Here is a 19,593-nt window from a genome sequence, read left to right as displayed (position 1 = left end):
GGTAATTTTTAAATGTATAACTCCTAAGAAAATTATATTATTAATTTGTACTTTATTTTCTAAACAAAACCAGAAACAACATCTTCATATCACAATTAAGACAATCTGTCTTCCTCATCTGTCAGATAATTTTTCTTTAGTGCCTTCATCAATCTTAAGGATGAATTAGGTGTGTCATGGGGGGTGAAATTCTTTGAAATTTTCTCTTCCAATGAAACAAAATAAAAGTCCTCTTGATATGCAGATATTTGGTACTATGATTAGCCAGTGTAGAAATTTAAGCAAGAATCATCGCTTGCTTTGTTTTATTTAGAAAGAAACTTTGCTATCAATAATCCATTGGGTTTCCAAGGCAGTAAATCTTTATGGAAGTAGATCGTCTCATCTTCCTTCTGTGGAGCAGCTGGTGGATTTAACTGCCCACCTTCTGGTTAGCAGTCAAATGTCTTAGGCACTCCACCACCAGAGCTCAATAACAAAGTGCAAATATAATAAAATATAAAAAACTATATTTGCCAGATTCTTTTTTCAAAGACATGGTTTATTTACTTAGTACTGTTTGCCACCTTCAGTAATAGAAAACTTTTCTTTGAAGTTTTCATTTCATTTTTAAATACACTGATTTTGAATTCACTCTGATAAGCTAAAGGTAAACTAGTTCAAATCTATCCTAAAATTAAAACAAACAAGTGAACAAAATTCTTTTGATTTAAGACCAAAGAACCCCACCCTTTCATTTAAGTTATAAATATTCCTTTTATACATTTCATTTTAATGCATAATTAATTTAAATCTAATTATTAATCAAAAAATAAAAGATTCATTAAAACCACATTTGGATGATCTGTACTTTCTTCTGGATTTTTTTTATTTCAGAAAACATACATATCAGGTTACATCCACTTATAATATAAAAAATAGTTTTTATCCTAAAAATCTTTGATCTTTGAAACACCTGCCTAATCCTTGGTTTTTTAAGAAATCTTTTTTTTTTTTTAAAAGGGCATTTGACTCTTCTACAATTTAATGTTTTTCTTTCCTTTATTTGGTAATGTGTTAGATCTAGTCATGATTATTTCTTTCCCTTGTTAAATGAATCAAGTTTAAAAGGATTTCCTCCAATAATTGCCAGTTCATACTTATTTACTGGGACAAGTGAATCAGATTGGGCAAGAGACAACTGCAGAAGTGTTTTTGAACAAAGGCAGTTATTTTAATTTGGAGGCAACCTTGGAGGTAGTCAATATATACGTGAACTGAAAAGTTTGCTACTGGATACTAAAAATCAGTGATTCATGAGAGGGATTAAGGGAGCTTGTCTTAAGGACCCAAGAGGAGTGTTCTCTTCTGCCAGAGGGAACATGGGGGTTTTTAGGAAGAGATCTATGAAAATTAGAGTTCTAAGTCTATTTATTTATTTATTTTCTGTAGGGAATCGCAAATCCAATTAGCACTGCAAAAGTGTCTATTTGTTTTGTTCTTTGAAAGGAAACAGCTCGTAGTGACACAGCAACCATAGCAAACAGGAAATAGGCCCTTACATGTGAAATTTAGTCTTGAGAGATACATGAAGAGAAGGGCAGGAAAGTCAAAGTTATCTTTCTCTTAAAAAATTTGAAGTGCTGATGAATTGCTCCATAGATATTTATTAAACTGAACTGAATAAAGTTTATACTGCCTGTACATAGACCAAGAGGCAGTTGTTCAGACAGAATAAAGGGATACTACATGATTTAAAGGAGCTCTGGTGGTGTAATGCCTAAGGCACTTGACTGCTAACCAGAAGACTGGCGGTTCAAACCCACCAGCCACTCCTCAGAAGGAAGATGGGGTAATCTACTTCTGTAGTGATACTGCCAAGGAAACCCAAGGAGGGGTCGCTATGAGTTAGGTCTGACTGGATGGCAGATAACAACAACAACAACAACATGATTTAAAACCAAACCAAAAATGATTTAAAATCAGGAAAAGTATGTGTCAATGTTTTATCCTTTCACCATACTTTTTCAGTCTGAATGCTGAGCAAATAATCCAAGAATGTGGACTATATGAAGGAACATGTGACATCAGGATTGGAGGAAGACTCATTAACAACTTGCAATATACAAATTAAAACCTTGCTTGCTGAAAGTGAAGATGGCTTGAAGCACTTACTGATCATAATTAAGGACTATAGTCGCAGTATGGATTACACCTCAACAGAAAGAAAACAAAATATCCTCACAACCAGTGCAATAAGCAACATCATGATAGATGGAGAAAAGATTGAAGATGTCAACGATTTTGTTTTACTTGGATCTACAATCAATATCCATGAAAGCAGCAGTCAAGAAATTAAACAACAAATTGCATTGGCTAAATCTGCTGCAAAAACCTCTTTGAAAGAGGACGAAGATGTCGCCTTCACAACTAAGGTGTGCGTGACCCAAGCCATGATATTTTCAGTCACTTCACATGCATGTGGGAACTCTGGTAGCGTAGTGCCTAAGGCATTTGACTGCTAACCAGAAGGCTGGAGGTTCAAACCCACCAGCCACTCCTCGGAAGGAAGGTTGGACAATCTACTTCCATAGGGATACCACCTTGGAAACCCAAGGAGGGATCGCTATGAGTCGGATCTCATTTGACAGCAGTGGGTTGGGTAATATGCTTGCAAAAGCTAGACAATGAATAATGAAGACCACAGAAAAATTGATGAATTTGAATTATAATGTTGGCAAAGAATATTGAATATACCACAGACTGCCAGAAGACTGAACAAGTTTGCCTTGGAAGAAGTACAATCAGAATGCTCCTTAGAAGCAAGGATATTGAGACTTCATCTCACTTATTTTGTACATGTTACCAGGAGGAGCCAGTCTCTGGAGAGGGAAATCATGCTTGGTAAAGCATAGGGTGAGTGAAAAGGAGGAAGACCCTTAATGATGGATCCACACGGTGGCTGCAACAATGGACTTAAATATAGCAGCAATTGCAAGAATGGCACAGGACTGGTAGTGTTTCATTCTGGTTGTACATAGTGTCATTATGAGTTGGAAGTGACCTGATGGAACCTAACAATGACAGCAACAAAATAAAGATGGAAAAGTTTTTGAAAATGTTGACCATAAAGACAAAAAATTAGTTGACTTCAGTGTCAGTGATCCTGATGAAAGAATACCATCAATTTCACCTCGTGTACTTCTTTTACCTTAGGAGCTTTGGTAGCATAGTGGCTAAAGCACTTGACTGCTAACCAGAAGGCTGGCGGTTCAAACCCACCAGCCACTCCTCAGAAGGAAAGTTGGGCAATCCTACTTCTGTAGTGATACTGCCTCGGAAACCCAAGGAGGGGTCACTATGAGTCGGGGCTGACTCGACGGCACATAACAACAACAACAACATGGAGCCTGCATACAGGAAGATTTTACAGTATTTCTAGATTAAATAGGAAGTACTATAAGTAAATTTGTTCTATTTGCTTCATGGAATTTGAGCTTGGAAAAGTTAAGGTGGTCATGCTAAAAGAAGTGATGCATCTGCTGCTTATATCTTCATTATATGTAGACAAGGACCCCAACTGTGAGTTTATAACAAACATTTTTGAATCTTAAAATATTAATGCATTTTAAATTAATAATGAACTTCCTTAGCTAAAGCTATAGAAAAGGATCATCATCATCTTTTTCAAAATTAATTCACAAAGTGCTTAATTTTCAGGACCCATACTCTCTATGAGTGTAAATATTCCCACTTATGTGAGTGGATCCAAAATATGGAAGTATAACTTTTGTAACTTACCCTTCTTTCCTCCACCTTTAGCTTGTTCTGAGGAGATATGTGAAAATTTTTAAGGAGATTTACTGTGCTACCTTTGTTTTGCTGATAGGGACAAAGGGTGGAGGGTAGAAGCTGAGAAAAGATGAGAGATAGGATAGAATATAAGAGAGAAGGATGGGGGGACCAAGGAAGGAAGTTTTAGAAATTTTAATGAAGGAATAGAAAAAAAAAAAAAAGAAATTTAGTATAGGTGGGAATTTTGAGATAAGAGATTTATCTGACTACCTTAGCCCTCAAAAAACCAAATCCATTGCTGGCAAGTTGATTCCAACTCACAGTTAGTTACTCTATAGGACAAAGTAGAATTGCTCAAAGGCTGTCCTCTTTCCAGATGCAGACCACCACACCTTTCTCCCACAGGGCAGCTGGGGGGTTTGAATCACCAACCTTTTGGTTAGTAGTCAAGTATGTCATTACTTTGCCACCAGCATTCCTCCTACAGAGCAGGAATTTGGGAGGGAAAGATGTGAAAACAGATTTTTAGGGAATGGGGAGGGGGATGATATGCAATCTAATACATCCTTGAGGCCTTCTTCAGAAGATATTCTGAAAAGATTTTGCTTTTCAAGGATAAGATTTGGATTTAGTTTCTATTCAAGGGCTGAGGCAGACATTAAAATGTAGCTGGGGAAGCTGTTTTATTCAGTCTATAATTTGGCAGATTTTAAAGAGTACTACAAAGTGAAATATGAATCTTTTTGATTATGACATCCATATTTATTTACCAATAGTTCTAAGACATCTCAGTATGAAAGTGTGGTAGTTTCTGGTTCTTGTTAAGCCAGGAGTTTTGCAATTTCTCACTGCTATTTAGACAAGTTTTTTAATGTAATGGCTTGCATACCTCATCTCTCTCCTTGATTGTGCATTGTTTTTACATTTTTCCAAATATACCTTATATGATGAGATAATAAGTTGTCTATAAATTGCAAATTGACCACCCAGAAAAAAACAAAAAAGAAAATGCTTTTCTTCAACTGCCTGATTTTCAAAATCCCAAAGACCTCAATAATTTAAATTAGGAAATTTAAAATAAAGCAGGGACATGAATATATATGAATATTGAATTTATCAAAGATTATTTCTGAAAACTTGTGATTATGGAGGTTGTTAATTTTCTTTCTATAATTAAGTTCTATGTGTATGAATATTAAAAAGTTTTGATTACTGAATTATGTGCAACAATAAGTCTCAAAATGTTTCATGTAAGATTTCCAAATGAGTTTGGCAGTTGAACTGTTAATATCATAGGGTCCATGATTGGTAGGTAGTAAAGAAATATTCTTATTTCCAAATGTTTCTGTTTAATTTTTCATTATTCAACTTTGCTTTGACTATGAGGAGGTTCAAAATTACACTTAAAAGTACCATGCTGACAATTCTGATAAAACAGAAATGTTTTATTAGCGGGATTTTAAAAAGGATAAGGGATGAGAGGTAAAATGAAAGGACAGCTTTATAGTACTAGAGGAAAATATTAGGGGGATAAATGAGGTATAAATGAACAAAATCTAAAATAGATCATCATAACTTTTTAAAGAAAAAAATCTTAACAGAGAACCTTAATCTTGCAATTACTAAGTGCCCATCCCATAGAATTTTAAATACTTTAATAAGAATTTATTTCATCCAGCTATACAGAAGTTGCTGACAGAGTCCTATGGAAGACCATAATTATTCTATTTCTTATTTTCTAAATACTTTTTTCTGTTGTATTATAAAAATAAATATATATGGTTAATAAATTTAATCTGTTTTACATCTGTTCTTATTTAATATACATTTGAAGACAGATAAATATGGAAATTACGTATTTCCTCTAAATGTATCCAGATTGGTATAAATGAATGAAGCAAACTGCAGATAGTCTATAGTCTATGAGCAAAGCATAGCCATGCAGGTGATGGCTGAAAAATGTTGCTAGCTATTTCTGACATACTTACTTAAAAAGTGATGAATTTCCCACTTTTTCTTTTTTAGTCAACTTTAAGGAATACTCATAAAGATTCTCTTCCTTCTAGCTCTATACTTCTTTTTAAGTGAGAAAAATTTAGATGTGGTAGGCAAAAATAGGAGATAAATCAGTAAAAGAAAATACGCAGAATGGTCTAGTCTAATAGGGCAATCAACAAAATCTTAAATAAATGAAAAAAAAGAGAAAGTAAGGGTTCTTTAATAATGAAAACATAATTGTCACCAAAAAATATAACTCAGGTAGAAATTTGAGAACGTGAGTAGGGCACCTTAAATCTCTTGAGATCGAATAAAAATCGATTTATTAAATCTTTTAGATAACATGCTCTGTGCTTCCTTCCATCTTAACAAATTCTCTTTACTCTTCCACCTAGCACAAGTCTTTTCCCAATGCTTTTTCTTTTTTTTAAGTTTCACAGGGAGCAGTTGATTTTATAACTGAATTAGTCCACAAGGTAGCAGTATTTTGATAAGCTGACTCAGTTTAATTCACTGAAAAATATATTTTCCTTTATTTTTGTAGTCTCTGAAAAGCAGAAGATTATGATGACAACAACACGTTAGCTGTATTTACATTTTTATGTTATTGTATTATGGACCCAGGTTGACACACAATTTATATATGCTCATGTGTCAGATCAGTTTATGTTTTCTTTGGAGTATGCAATGGCATACTTATCTCCTGGAAGGTCTGGAAACAGCTCAGCATGTTCATGCAACTTATTTTATTTTTTTTAATAAAACATAATTAAACTTGCAAAATGTACCACCATCAGACAAGTTAGTTGGATGTGTTTATTTTCTTGAGCCCCCATATAACTATCATAAAATTCTGTGTAATTAAATTAATTAATCTTTTTACATTAAATCTAAGGCTATAATCTTCAATTTTCATTCAAAGTAATTCTATTGAGAACATTCAATTTTCCCAATGCTTTGATAATTGCTTTTGCAAACTTGTAAAGATGAACCAGCTCATGGGTTTGTTCCACGCCTCACCCTCTGGAAGTCTTTAGAGCAAGGGACTTACTCTAGGACTTTCTAGGAGTGATCTTCATAAGGTAGTTGAGAAATACACTATAGTTAGTAGAAATTTGAGACAAAAGCCTGTAAACTACCACCAACTGTGAGATATTGAGGACATTATAAAGCTGATTTAAAAAAAAAAAAAAGACCAAGTCAGCCTTAGAAGATTTAAAAGTACAGTATTCTTGTCCCTCTCCCTCCGGATAACTCTTTTCTCCCTATAGTCACACAAGACAGAAATTCACTACATGGAATCAAGGCTCATGTCTGCAAATAATCCCAACAAGATCAGCCACCAACAGTTAAATTATTATAAAATAAAGTAACAATACAACCCATAGAGTTGAATATAATTATCTAAAAATAATTTATATCAATTTGGAAGCTACTTGATTACAAACATGAACGTTATTTCTTTTTCATCTACCATAAAACTTTAAATACACCATTAAGGAAGCCACGCCTGGGCAAATTCCTTTTGGGTAAGTCAGCAAACAGTTCCCAAATACAAAATTACATATCCATGTTGAGTTATTTACCATTGTGTAGCAACAATCTGCAGTGGGCCACGGCTTTATCAGCAGGTAATTGAGAGAGGAGCGATGTAGCATGATTTTAAAGTCCAAGTTGGAAGCAAAAACCTAAGGTTTGTACCCATAATCTGTAAAGGAAACTGCAGTTTATGAAGTGATAGTCGGAAAAACAAAAGCGAGGGTAGTATAGAGGATCTCTTTCATTTTAGAAATGCTGAGGCACAAAACACAGGTGCTTGTAGAACTTTCATACATGAAATCCTTTCTCTTGTATGTGCATCATGTGCAAACGTAAAGTCTGTATACTGCTGACTATTCGTCTCTGGTGTCCAATGAGTATGACTCCAATTCTTCTAATATCACTGAGAGAGAGACAGACAGAGAGAGAGAGAAAGAGAAAGAGAGAGAAAATATGAATATGAATGAATGTGAATATTAGACAGTTAGATCTGGTAAGTATAAGAGAGAAAAAATATGCACTATGTCAGAATTTTGCTTTATGAAAAAGCACTACGCCAGAGCTCCCAATCTCAAATTTAAAAGATTTCAAATGCAAGTACTTATGCATAGTACCTAAAGCACTTGACTGCTAACTAGAAGGTTGGCGGTTCAAACCCACCAGCCACTCCTCAGAAGGAAGATGAGTCAATCTACTTCCGTAGTGATACTGCCTCGGAAACCCAAGGAGGGGTCACTATGAGTCGGGTCCAACTCGACAGCACATAACAACAACAATTATTACATAATTTAGGTAATTATATACATCTGCAATACTATCAAAACAGTGAGCACATAGGGTAGAAGTTGAGTTTGCGTTCTCATGGTTTTTCAATCACATGAAAAGAAATTGTCATTGTGTTACGAAATCATGAATTGCCCTTACTTAAAACAATGATATTTTCATATGGCTCAATCTAATAGTTTTAGTACCTAACCTATTATATTTATGTTGAGCATTTTGTTGCATCAGGCAAAGGATAACCTTTGAAAGAGCAGGAAGATACCCAGCTGTTATAATGTACAAAGGAGCCCTGAATTGATTTTAATATATTGTATTAACTTGATGAAGGTAATAAGGATCAATTATGCAATGTTGAATTACATGAGTTGTTACTAATTTGTCAAGGTAAAATGAAGATGTAAAGCCTGACGTGAATAAAAGTAATTTCAGAAAACAATGAAAAATATTCAGAAGGCTTTTTCAATGGAACATCTTTTAAGACTCATGGCAACGGTTCCTTGGATTTCTGAGGCGGTATCTCTGCAGAAGTAGATTGCCCTGGTGGGTTCTTGTTAGCCAGCCTTCTGGTTAGCAGTCAAATGCCTTAGGCACTATGCAGAGATGTTTGAATGAACATCTGTTAAAAGGCTGTTTGAATGAAACATATTCTTTCAAGGAATAATAGTTAAAAGCGTAATGTGCATCCCATTTCCACTACAACAACAGTCAGAAATAGTGAAAAAGATATGGAAAGGCCATATTAGCTTTAAGAAAGGCAAACTAGCCAGGGTTATTTACAAAATTACAGCATTTGCATTTATAGGCCCCCCGAGGAGAGCATCTAAATACAGTAACAACCCTATTGCCACTTACTCAATGCTCATTCTTGAAATCAAGTCAAAAGTGGTAAAGCCCGCAGCCATGAAGTTATTCTTGTATTGTCCCATCTTTATAGAATCCAGCCAGTCACCAACTGTGACAAACAAAGGATATTCGGGAACTTCACCAGGAGACTCTGGCATTCTACAAGGGGGGGGGGGGGCAGAGAAAAACAAACATTATTTAAGTCAGATAAAGCAAGAATTACTCAATTTCCTTTTTCCTTTTACAATAGTTTTACATCTCATGTTTTTCATCTTGCATTAAAAACAATCTCAAATTTTCCATTTTATTGGAAGTAGCCACTTTTATCTGTGAAACACATGTCAGATTCTTTTATCTTTTTCTGCCCTTTGTCACTATCAGGTCTTACACTTGATGGATCCTGAGAAAATCCACATCTTGATAACTTCTTCCTACTTTTTTGTCTTGCATAAAATTTAGTTTTCAAATTTGATGAATAGTATTCCCACATCATCACTTGGAGAGTCACTAGACACAATCTTTTCACTCTCATCCTTTGTAACCAACCAGTGAATCCATACTTTTTCCTCATTTGCTATGATAGTTCTTCCTTTTTATGGTGAATTCATTGACAAAGTCTTCATTTAATTGTTTTCAAACATTCAACAAGAATTATTATCTTTTAAAAAGTAATTTCTATTTATGTGGAGTTCAGTTGCACAAATAACATTTACATATATCAAAACATAGAGTATGTAGCCCAAATCACAGAAATAAGAAACAAAACCAAGCAAAATCCATGTAAGGTTGGATTAACAAGAAAAATAAATCTTGCATGTGTTGTTGTTGATGTGGTAGAGTTGATTTCAACTCATAGTGACCCCACATGACAGAGTAGATCTGCTCTATAAGGTTTCCTTGGCTGTAATCTTTACAGAAGATGATCTCCAGGTCTTTCTCCATGGAACTAGCAGGTGGATTCAAACCGCCAACCTTTCAGTTAGCAGTTGAGTGCTTAACTATTTGCATTATCAGGGGTCCTAATCCATCATTGGTCTACCTGGTTCAAAAGGATTCCAATTGGGGATATGTTTTGTAGTTATAAAATAATATCAAGTATTATTTTGGAAAGCTTAGGGTATATGTGGAGGACCTCTGGTGGTGTAGTGCCTAAGGCATTTAACTGCTAACCAGAAGGCTGGTGGTTCAAACCCACCAGCCACTCCTCGGAAGGCAGGTTGGGCAATCTACTTCCGCAGTGATACCACCTTAGAAACTCAAGGAGGGGTTGTTATGAGTTGGATCTGACTTGTGGGCAGTGAGTTTTTTTTGTTTTTTTTTTTTTGGTTAGGGTATATGTGTATACATACATTTATATGTACATATATAATAGCTAAAGTTAAGCAGAGAGAATAAAATGGAATTAATCTTAGAAATTAGAGTAAAAATAACTCAGAATTGTGTATTTAATAATTCTGGCAATTAACTTACAGAAATGTATAATTGATGAAAAATAATGTTATTATTCTTCTAGGGTAATAAATATATCATTCAAAAATTCTTAGATCCAGGAGTTTTTATCAACTGGTAAAACAGTAACAATCTTTGTATTTTTTAAAAAAATATTTGCAGTTTGAGTCAAATTAGCATTACTTAAGTAATGAAAATCTTTCCTATTAGAAATGAACCACTGACTTATTTTCATTGCAATATTGAAGGTTAATTCCACTTTCATTTCCTTTGCTTTTAATGTTTTATAAAGTTAAATAATGAAAGAATGCATAGAGACTTAATAAGTGTCATAGAATTTGACATTCATATTTGGAAAATTTCTTTGTAATGTTTTCACCATTCATATTTGAACTAGCTCACTCTTACACTCAAAAAACCAATCCAAATGCACTGCTATGCAGTCGACTCCAACTCATAGCAACCCCTATTAGGGTTTCAAAGATTGTAAATATTTACAGAAGCAGACTGCCTCATTTTTCTTCCACAGAGCAGCTGGTGGGTTCAAACCATCAACCTTTCAGTTAGCAGCCAAATGCCTTAACTATTTTACCACCAGAGCTCCTCAGTCTGCTACTAGAAACTGATGATATATGAGCACACATAATTAAACCATGTGATATAATAATTCCTCCACTGTGAAGCAAAAAGCATATAATATATATCTTAGTATGGTTCTGCTAAAAATAGAGTGAAGGTTGAATTACTTCCTTAGGAAAAATGCATAAGGAAGAAGATTTTTCTTCCTTCTATTTTTTAAGAATAAGATAAAACTCCCTGATATCAGGAACGATATCTGTTCATTATGAGTCAGCCATCATGTCAGGGACCAAACTTTTGTGTAGACAATTTTATATTTAACTCTGAGTCACTGCTGATTTAATGAATTCCTATAATGAACTCAGCGCTGTGCCAAGGCCTATAGAAAAATGAAAAGATACATATGTAAAGTGAGAATTAAAAATGAGCTTTGATGGCATAGCGCCTAAGGCATTTGACTGCTAACCAGAAAACTGGAGGTTCAAACCCACCAGCCACTCCTTGGAAGGAAGACTGGGCAATCTACTTCCATAGAGATACCACCTTGGAAACCCAAGGAGGGGTGGCTATGAATCAGAATCAACTCCATGGCAGTGAGTTTGATTTTGGTTCAGTTAAGGGTAAAAATTAACCTTAAAAATTCTTTAAATTACCCATAAGTTGCCAGGATCTGAGTCTTTAGGGATACAAAAGCCAGGGCTGTTGTGTATGATCACAAAAGTTGTATACTGTAAACACCATAAGACTTCAGAAAATTATGAAATGTGCCCTTTGGAATTGTACAGAGAACCTACTAAAAGCTTAGAATTCATTTATTTTTCTTTTCTTTGATTGTTAAGCTGTTGTTAGGTGCCATTGAGTTGTCTCCAACTCATAGTGACCCTATGCACAGCAGAATGAAACACCACCCCGTCCTGTATCAGCTCCATGATCTGATCCCTGCTATGCCTGACCCATCATTACAGCCACTGTGTAAATCCATACTGTTCAGGGCCTTCCCCTCTTTTGTTGACTTTCCACTTAACCAAGCATGATATCCTTCTCCAGGGAATGGTTCCTTCTGACAACATGACCAAAGTAGGTGAGATGAAGTCTGGCCATTCTCGCTTCCAAGGAGCATTCGGGTTGAACCTCTTCCAGGACAGATCTGTTAGTTCTTTCAGCAGTCCATGGTACTTTCAGCATTTTCGCTAGCACCACGACTCAAAAGCATTGACTCTTCTTTGGTCTTCCTTATTCATTGTCCAGCTCTCACATGCATATGAGGCAATTGAAAATATCATGGCTTGTGTCAGGTGTACCTTAGTCCTCAATGAGACATCTTCGCTCTTCAGCACCTGAAAGAGGTCATTTGCAGCTGATTTGCCCAGTGCTATACATTGTCTGTTCAAACCCACCACTCTTTGGAAGGAAGATTGGGCAATCTGCTTCCATAGTGATATCACCTCGGAAACCCAAGGAGGTGTTACTATGAATTGGATCCAACTTGATGGCAGTGAGCTTGGTGATATGTGATCTGATATCTTGACTGTTGCTACCATTGGCTTGATTGGAGAATCAAGTAATATGGAGTCTTTGACAACTTCAATCTTTTCTCTGTTTACCATGATGATGCTTATTGGTCCAGTTGTGTGGGTTTTTCTTTTCTTTGTATTGAGGTGTAATCCATGCTGCAGTACGTATTCTGAAATTTTCATCAATAAGTGTTTCAAGTCATCATCACTCTCAGCAAGCAAAGTTGTGTCATCATTGTATCGCAGATTGTTAATGAGTCTTCTTCCGATCCTGATGCCATGTTCTTCTTTATATAGTCCAGCTTCTCGGATTATTTGCTCAGCATACAGATTGGATAAGTATGGTGAAAGGATACAACTCTGATGCACTCCCTTCTTAATTTTAAACCATGCAGTGTTCCCTTGTTCTGTTTGAATGACAGCCTCCTGGTCTATGTACAGTTTCCTCATGAGTACAGTTAAAAGTTCTGGAATTCCCATTCTTCTCAATGTTATCCATTATTTATTATGATCCACACCATTGAATGCTTTTGCATAGTCAATAAAACACAAGTAAACATCTTTCTGGTATTCTTTGCTTTCAGCCAAGATCCATCTGACATCAGCAATGATATTCCTCATTCCATGTCCTCTTCTGATTCCAGCTTGCATTTCTGGAAGTTCTCTGTCAATTTACTGCTACAACCCATTTTTGAATTATCTTCAGTAAGATTTTATTGCATGAGATGTTAATTATATTGTTCGATAATTTGCACATTCTGTGGGATCACTTTTCTTTGGAATGGATACAACTATGGATCTCTTCCAGTCAGTTGGCCAGGTAGCTGTCTTCCAAATTTCTTGGCATAGCCAAGTGAGTGTCTCCAGTGGGGCACCCATTTGTTGAAACATCTCAGTGGGTATCTTGTCAATTCCTGAATCCTTGTTTTTCACCACTTCCTTCAGTGCAGCTTTGACTTCTTCTTGCAATATCATTGGGTCTTGATCCTGAAATGGAGGAACATCAAACAATTCTTTTTGGTACAGTGACTCGTATTCCTTCCATCTTCTTTTGATGTTTCCTGCGTCATTCAATATTTTGCCCATAGCATCTTTCAATATTGCAACTTGAGGATTAGTTTTTTTCCTCAGTTCTTTCAGCTTGAAAAATGTCAAGTGTGTTCTTCCCTTTTGGTTTTCTAACTCCAGGTCTTTGCACATTTCATTATAATAATTGACTCTGTCTTCTCGAGCTGCTCTTTGAAATCTTCTGTTCAGTTCTTTTATCTTGTCATTTCTCCCATTTGCTTTAGCTACTCTCCATTCAATGGCAAGTTTCAGAGTCTGTTCTGGCATCCATTTTGGTGTTTTCTTCCCTTCCTGTCTTTTTAATAATTTTTTGTTTACTTCATGGATGAGGTTCTTGATATCTTCCCACAATTCCTCTGGTTTTTGTTCTCTGGTGTTCAATGCATCAAATCTATTTTTTAGATGGTCTGTAAATTCAGAAGTGATATATTCAAAGTCATATTTTGGCTCTCATGAACTGTTTTACTTTTCTTCAACTTCAACTTTAATTTACATTTGAGTAGTTGATGGTCTGTTCCACAATCAGCTCCTGGCCTTGTTTTGGCTGCACATATTGAGCTTTTCCTTTGCCTCTTACCACAGATGTAGTCAGTCTGATACCTGTGAACTCCATCTAGCAAAGTCCACGTGTATAGCCACCATTTGTGTTGTTGAGAAAAGTTATTTGCAATGAATAATTTGTTCGTGTTGCAAAATTCTATCATGCAATCTCCAGCATTATTTCTATCACCAAGGCCAAATTTTCCAACTACCAGTGATTCGTCTTTGTTTCCAACTTTTGCATTTCAATCACCAGTGATAATCAGCACATTTTGATTGCATGTTTGGACAATTTCAGACTGCAGAAGTTGGTAAAAATCTTCAATTTCCTCATCTTTGGCTTTAATGGTTGGTGCATAAATTTCAGTAATAGTAGTATTAACTGGCTTCCTTGTAGGAGTATGGATATTGTCCTATCACTGACAGCACTGTACTTCAGGATAGATCTTGACACATTCTTTGTGACGATGAATGGCCCACCATTCCTCTTCAATATGTCATTCTCAGCACAGTAGATCATATCGTATTCTGATTCAAAATGGCCAAAACTGGTCCATTTCAGCTCACTAATGCCTAGGATATCAATCTTTATGCATTCCATTTCATTTCTGACAACATCCAATTTTCCTAGATTCATACTTTGTACATTCCATGGTCTGATTATTAATGGATGTTTGCAGCTCTTTCTGCTCAGTTTGAGTAGTGCCATGCCAGCAAATGGAGGTCCCAATAGTTTTAGTTTATCCATATCATTAAAGTCAATTCTACCCTGAAGAGGCAGCTCTTTCCCAGTTGTATTTTGAGTGCCTTCCAACCTGAGGGGCTCATTATCCAGCACTGTATTGGACAAGGTTTCAGGGCTATTCATAAAGTTGCCCAATAATATATCAGACAGTGTTTCTCTGCTATTCATAAGACTTTCCTTGGCCAATTCTTTGAGAAGCAGATGGCCTCTTCCTTCTTCTGAGTCTGTCTCAGTGTGGAAGCTCCACTGAAACCTGTCCACTATGGGCAACCCTGTAGGCGTTTGAAACACCACTGGTACAGCCTACAGCCTCACAGAAACATGAAAGCAACCACAATAGGACAAATTGACAGACAAGTTCATCTCCCTTAGCTGTTCTAAACATGTCTGCCCACTTCCTGGCCTTTCCCCTACCTGTTCCAGCCATGTACCCTGGCTTCTTCCCACTGCTTGCTGTCAAGTTAACCTACCTTTTTCAAAACTGAGGTCTAGTTGATAGTGGGATAAAAAGGAATGGCAGGGAAAAATATGGGAGTTTTGCTCTTTATATATAATTGGAATTTGCATAAAATAAATTCATATATATCTTGTGACTATACTATACTCCAAACTAAATCTGGTTACCTTTAACAGTGACTCTGCCCTTTTAAGGAACCTGGTAGTACAGTGGTTAAGAGCTTAGTTGCTAACTGACAGGTCAGCAGTTCAAACCCACCAGCTGTTCTGGAGGGAAAGATGTGGCAGACTGCTTCTGTAAAGTTTTACAGCCTTGGAAACCCTATGAGGCTGTTCTATTCTGTGAGTTAGAATCGACTTGTCAACAGTGGGCTTGGTTTTAGTTTGTTGTCCTTTTCATCGCTAAATTCTATTTTTACATTTCCTATTTCAGAGGCTGTTAAGCCACAATTCTTTTCTGCTATACTACAAATTCTATTTTATTTCATTGTGTGCTGTTTCATTCTAATTAATCTCAGAATGATTTCCTGAATTGACCTGAAACAAAGATTAGTCATATCCAATGGTTCAAAAGCTCTTATGACATCTACCAACAAATACTTGAATTGTGGCTATATTTTCTCAGCGTTTCTTAGAGGTTTTCACATAAATGAGTATTATGAGAGAAAAACTCATGTAAAATAAAAATTTTAAAGATAATCCACAGCAAACAGAGTTAAACAGGTATTTTAGTTGCAGAATTTGTCAGACCGTTCACTACTGTAAAGTGATTTTAACTAAAAGGATTCAGACTAGCTTCTCATTTATTTATCTTCTTAAATTTTTTGACCAACTTCTACGGAACCTACTTTGGGAAATGTTGCTATCCTGTCTAAGTTTACATATCAAATTACTTCAGTACCCTTGTTGCTTATTAACAAAAATAAAGCCACACACATTAGAAAATTGAGAGAATGTTTTGTCCAAAACAGTGTGGTGCTTATATCTTTTAGTTACTTGTCAGAGAAGTTTGTTGACATTGAACAAAATTAGGAGCATGCCTTTATTTTATTTTATTTTTTTAAATTGTTATTTGGGTGAAAATTTACAGAGCACATTCACTTTCCATACAGCAGCTCACATACACTTTGTCTCATAACATTGACTACAATTTACCACAATGCAACAACTCCCCTGCCACTTTCTCCTGATAGTTACCTCTTCCTTATGTCCTTCCTTGCACTCCTGCCCTCTGAGCTGGTTCCTTGTGCATAAACAGTCCTTCTTTATCCCATGATTGTTCTCTCCAAGGAGTGTATTTACGTCAGGTAAATGTTCAACTCATATCCCTGTCTTTTGTTTGGTTGGAAGCCACAGATGTAGGTTCAATTCCGGACCTGAAGGGCAGCTAGGGGCCATAGTCTCAGTGGTTTCACCAGGCTCTATCAGACCAACAAACCTGGTTCCCCCTTTTTTTTCCCCAAATGATTTTTAGTTTTGTTCCACATTTTTCTCCCTCTCTATCCAGGATCTCTTACATAGATCCCCCTCTGAGTGGTTAACAGTGGTAGCCAGGCACCATCTGGTTCTTCTGGTCTCATAGTCATATATGCTGTGGATTGCATGGTGTACCAGTCTCTAGGACTAAGTCTTCCCATGAATCTTTGGCTTTCTTCATTCTTCTTGGCTCTGGATGAGGAGAGACCCATCATTGCATCTAGATGGCTGATTGCAAGCTTTTAAGATCCTAGTCTCTACTCGCCACAATAGGAGATGGAACAATATTTTGCATAGTATGTTATGCCAATTGAGCTTGATGTCCCCTGTGACTATGGTCCCGAGCCCATAGGTTCAACTACTTGGTCCCTGACCAAGAAGTGACCACAACCTTGCCCCTTGTCTGCTCTACTATATACCTGGGAATTCAGATCATACAAATACACTTCTAGGACCATTGTCTGCCAATCCTATACATGGTCTTGGGCACACTCCTTGCTCATAGACATACCTAATAGTTCAGCCTGTCCACCCATCTATCTCCCGGTATACCCATGTTTGCCTTCACTGACAACGCAGTACTGTATGTGCAAAAGGGTTCATCTTTGTTGTCTGTACCTCCCATGTACCTCTCTCTGTCTTTCTCTTCCTCAATGCCACCATGTTGATCACTCACATTTGGTACATTGCCCTTCTGTTCACCCAAATCAATACTTATCTCTACCTATCTAACAGTGTTCCCTCTCCTCCTCTCCCACCCCTGGTAACCAACAAAGAAAATTTCCTTCCATAGATAAACCTTTCCTTGACTTTTACAATAATGGACTAATACAATATTTATCCTGTGACTGGCTTATTTCACTCAGCATAATGTCCTCCAAGTTCATTCATGTTATGCAGTGTTTTGCAGATTCTATGTTATTCTTTAGGGTTGCATAGTATTCCATTATGTGTGTGTACCATAGTTTGGTTATCCATTCCTCAGTTGATAGACACCTAGGTTGTTTCCATCTTTTGGCTATTGTACATGGTGCTGTGATGAACATGAGTGTGCGCATGTCTGTTGTTGTCATGGCTCCCACTTGTTTAGGATATATACCTAGTAATGGAATGGCTGGGTCAAATGGTATTTCTAATTCCAACTTTTTAAGGAATCTCCACACTGCTTTCCACAGTGGTTGTACCATTTTACAGTCCCACCAGCAGTGTATGAGGGTCCCAATCTCTTCACATCCTTGCCAATATTTGTTATTTTTTGTCTTGTTGAACTTTGCTACTAGTGCTGGAGCAAGATGGTAGCTCATTGTTGTTTTGATTTGGAGCATGCCTTTAAGTGACTTCTGTTCAAACTCCTATACCATTCTTGATGTGCTCACATAGTTAGATGACTTCTCTCTCCTGAAATAACACTAGAGTAACTCTTGAGCTTTCACAATTTCATGTAATTGGTGAATAGAAATGTAATTTGCTAATTTTGTGTCCTCAGTATAGAAAGGTCACGGAAGGACATTTTGTATACTGAAAGACTTAAATGGCCTATTTTCCTGTTGAAAAGCATTCATAATTTGCTCCCAGAATGTTTCAATACCACCATTTCCTTTCTCTCCACATATCTTTAGTAACCTAGTTACTCTTTGGCCTTTATACGACTGCATTGGCAGTTGATTTAGTAAGGTCAGGGTCCCCTCATTGTTCACAGCCACTGTGCAGTAACTTTTCTTTCACCTTATCTTATAACGAAGTTGAAAAATGCTGCTATTTTCTGGTTTTGAGGACTAGGTATAATCACCCTCACATGAATTCTCTGGAATATTCTCTAATAAACAATAAATGTTCTTTCTTATCAAACACGTACAATGATAAATACAGTCTGCTATTTGCTGAGCACAAAGAAATTTCTGCTATTTGGTGATCAGTGGCCTCTGCTCACCTGAGTAATATCTTTACAGCAAAACCTGCATCTCACATTTTAAAAATGTACATTCTGTGGACTTAAGAGTCAGGGTCTACTCTTTTCCTCAGAAAATTGAGGCAGCAGTATAATTTAGAAAATTCCAGGTATGAATTACAACTAATTTAGATTAGGGAAAGAGCTTGGCGTATACATTTAATAGCAAGTATTACATTTAAAGTATAAGAAATATACACTCAAAATACATCTGAATATGTAAAGATAAACAGATAGCCAGATAGCAGCCAACAGAGGCAAGAAATTTTTGTTCTAATGAGTCCTTTGAACTCACAATGGTACTGTTCTTTTAACTGAGAAGGTTTTTAAACAGGTTATCAATAGGTGTCAACTCTGCCATTGGAAAGCAATGTTTTTTTAATCCTCAGAAATTTCCTATGCTTTATGTTAATCATGAAAATATAACAGTATTAAATCTATTAGAAATTATTAAAAAAGTTTATATGTTGACAAAGTGTTTCAAGTAAGGTCCTGTTTTAAACCATTATATGCTTAAAGGCTTCCTCTTCTTAAAAGCAAAACCAAACCAATACCATTGAGTCAATTCTGACTCATAATGACTCTATAGGACAAAGCCAGACTCCCCCATAGGGTTTCCAAGGCTGTACACCTTTACAGAAGCAGACAGACACATCTTTCTCCCATGGAGCAATTGGTATGTATATACCACTGACCTTTAGTTAGCAGCTGAGCACTTAACCACTGAGCAACCAGGCATCTTTCTCCACAGCAAACCAAACCAAACTCACTGCCATTGAGTCTATTCCAACTCTTAGCAACCCTCATTGGGGGTTCCTCCATTTTTTTTTTTTTGTTGGTGGGTTTGAACCACTGACCTTTTGATTAGTAGCCAAATGCCT

The 19,593-nt window shown here is 36.3% G+C and overlaps 1 protein-coding gene across 1 annotated transcript in view; it reads right to left on the bottom strand.

The window, feature by feature from the left end:
• Positions 1–7,599: 7,599 nt before the first annotated feature.
• LOC103208103 (ephrin type-A receptor 6) overlaps positions 7,600–19,593 on the bottom strand; it is a 1,324,606-nt gene continuing 1,312,612 nt past the window's right edge. Inside the window, exons 15-16 of the mRNA XM_007953778.1 lie at positions 8,947–9,096; positions 7,600–7,714 (exon numbers count right to left, since the gene is read on the bottom strand). Of these exons, the coding sequence (XP_007951969.2) occupies positions 7,600–7,714; positions 8,947–9,096 (265 nt within the window). The remainder of the gene's footprint in view (positions 7,715–8,946; positions 9,097–19,593) is intronic.

This window comes from Orycteropus afer, unplaced genomic scaffold (genome assembly GCF_000298275.1).
Source record: "Orycteropus afer afer isolate SDZICR_OR568_19922 unplaced genomic scaffold, OryAfe1.0 scaffold00412, whole genome shotgun sequence".
NCBI lineage: Eukaryota > Metazoa > Chordata > Mammalia > Tubulidentata > Orycteropodidae > Orycteropus > Orycteropus afer.
This window is presented reverse-complemented; position numbering and strand designations above follow the sequence as displayed.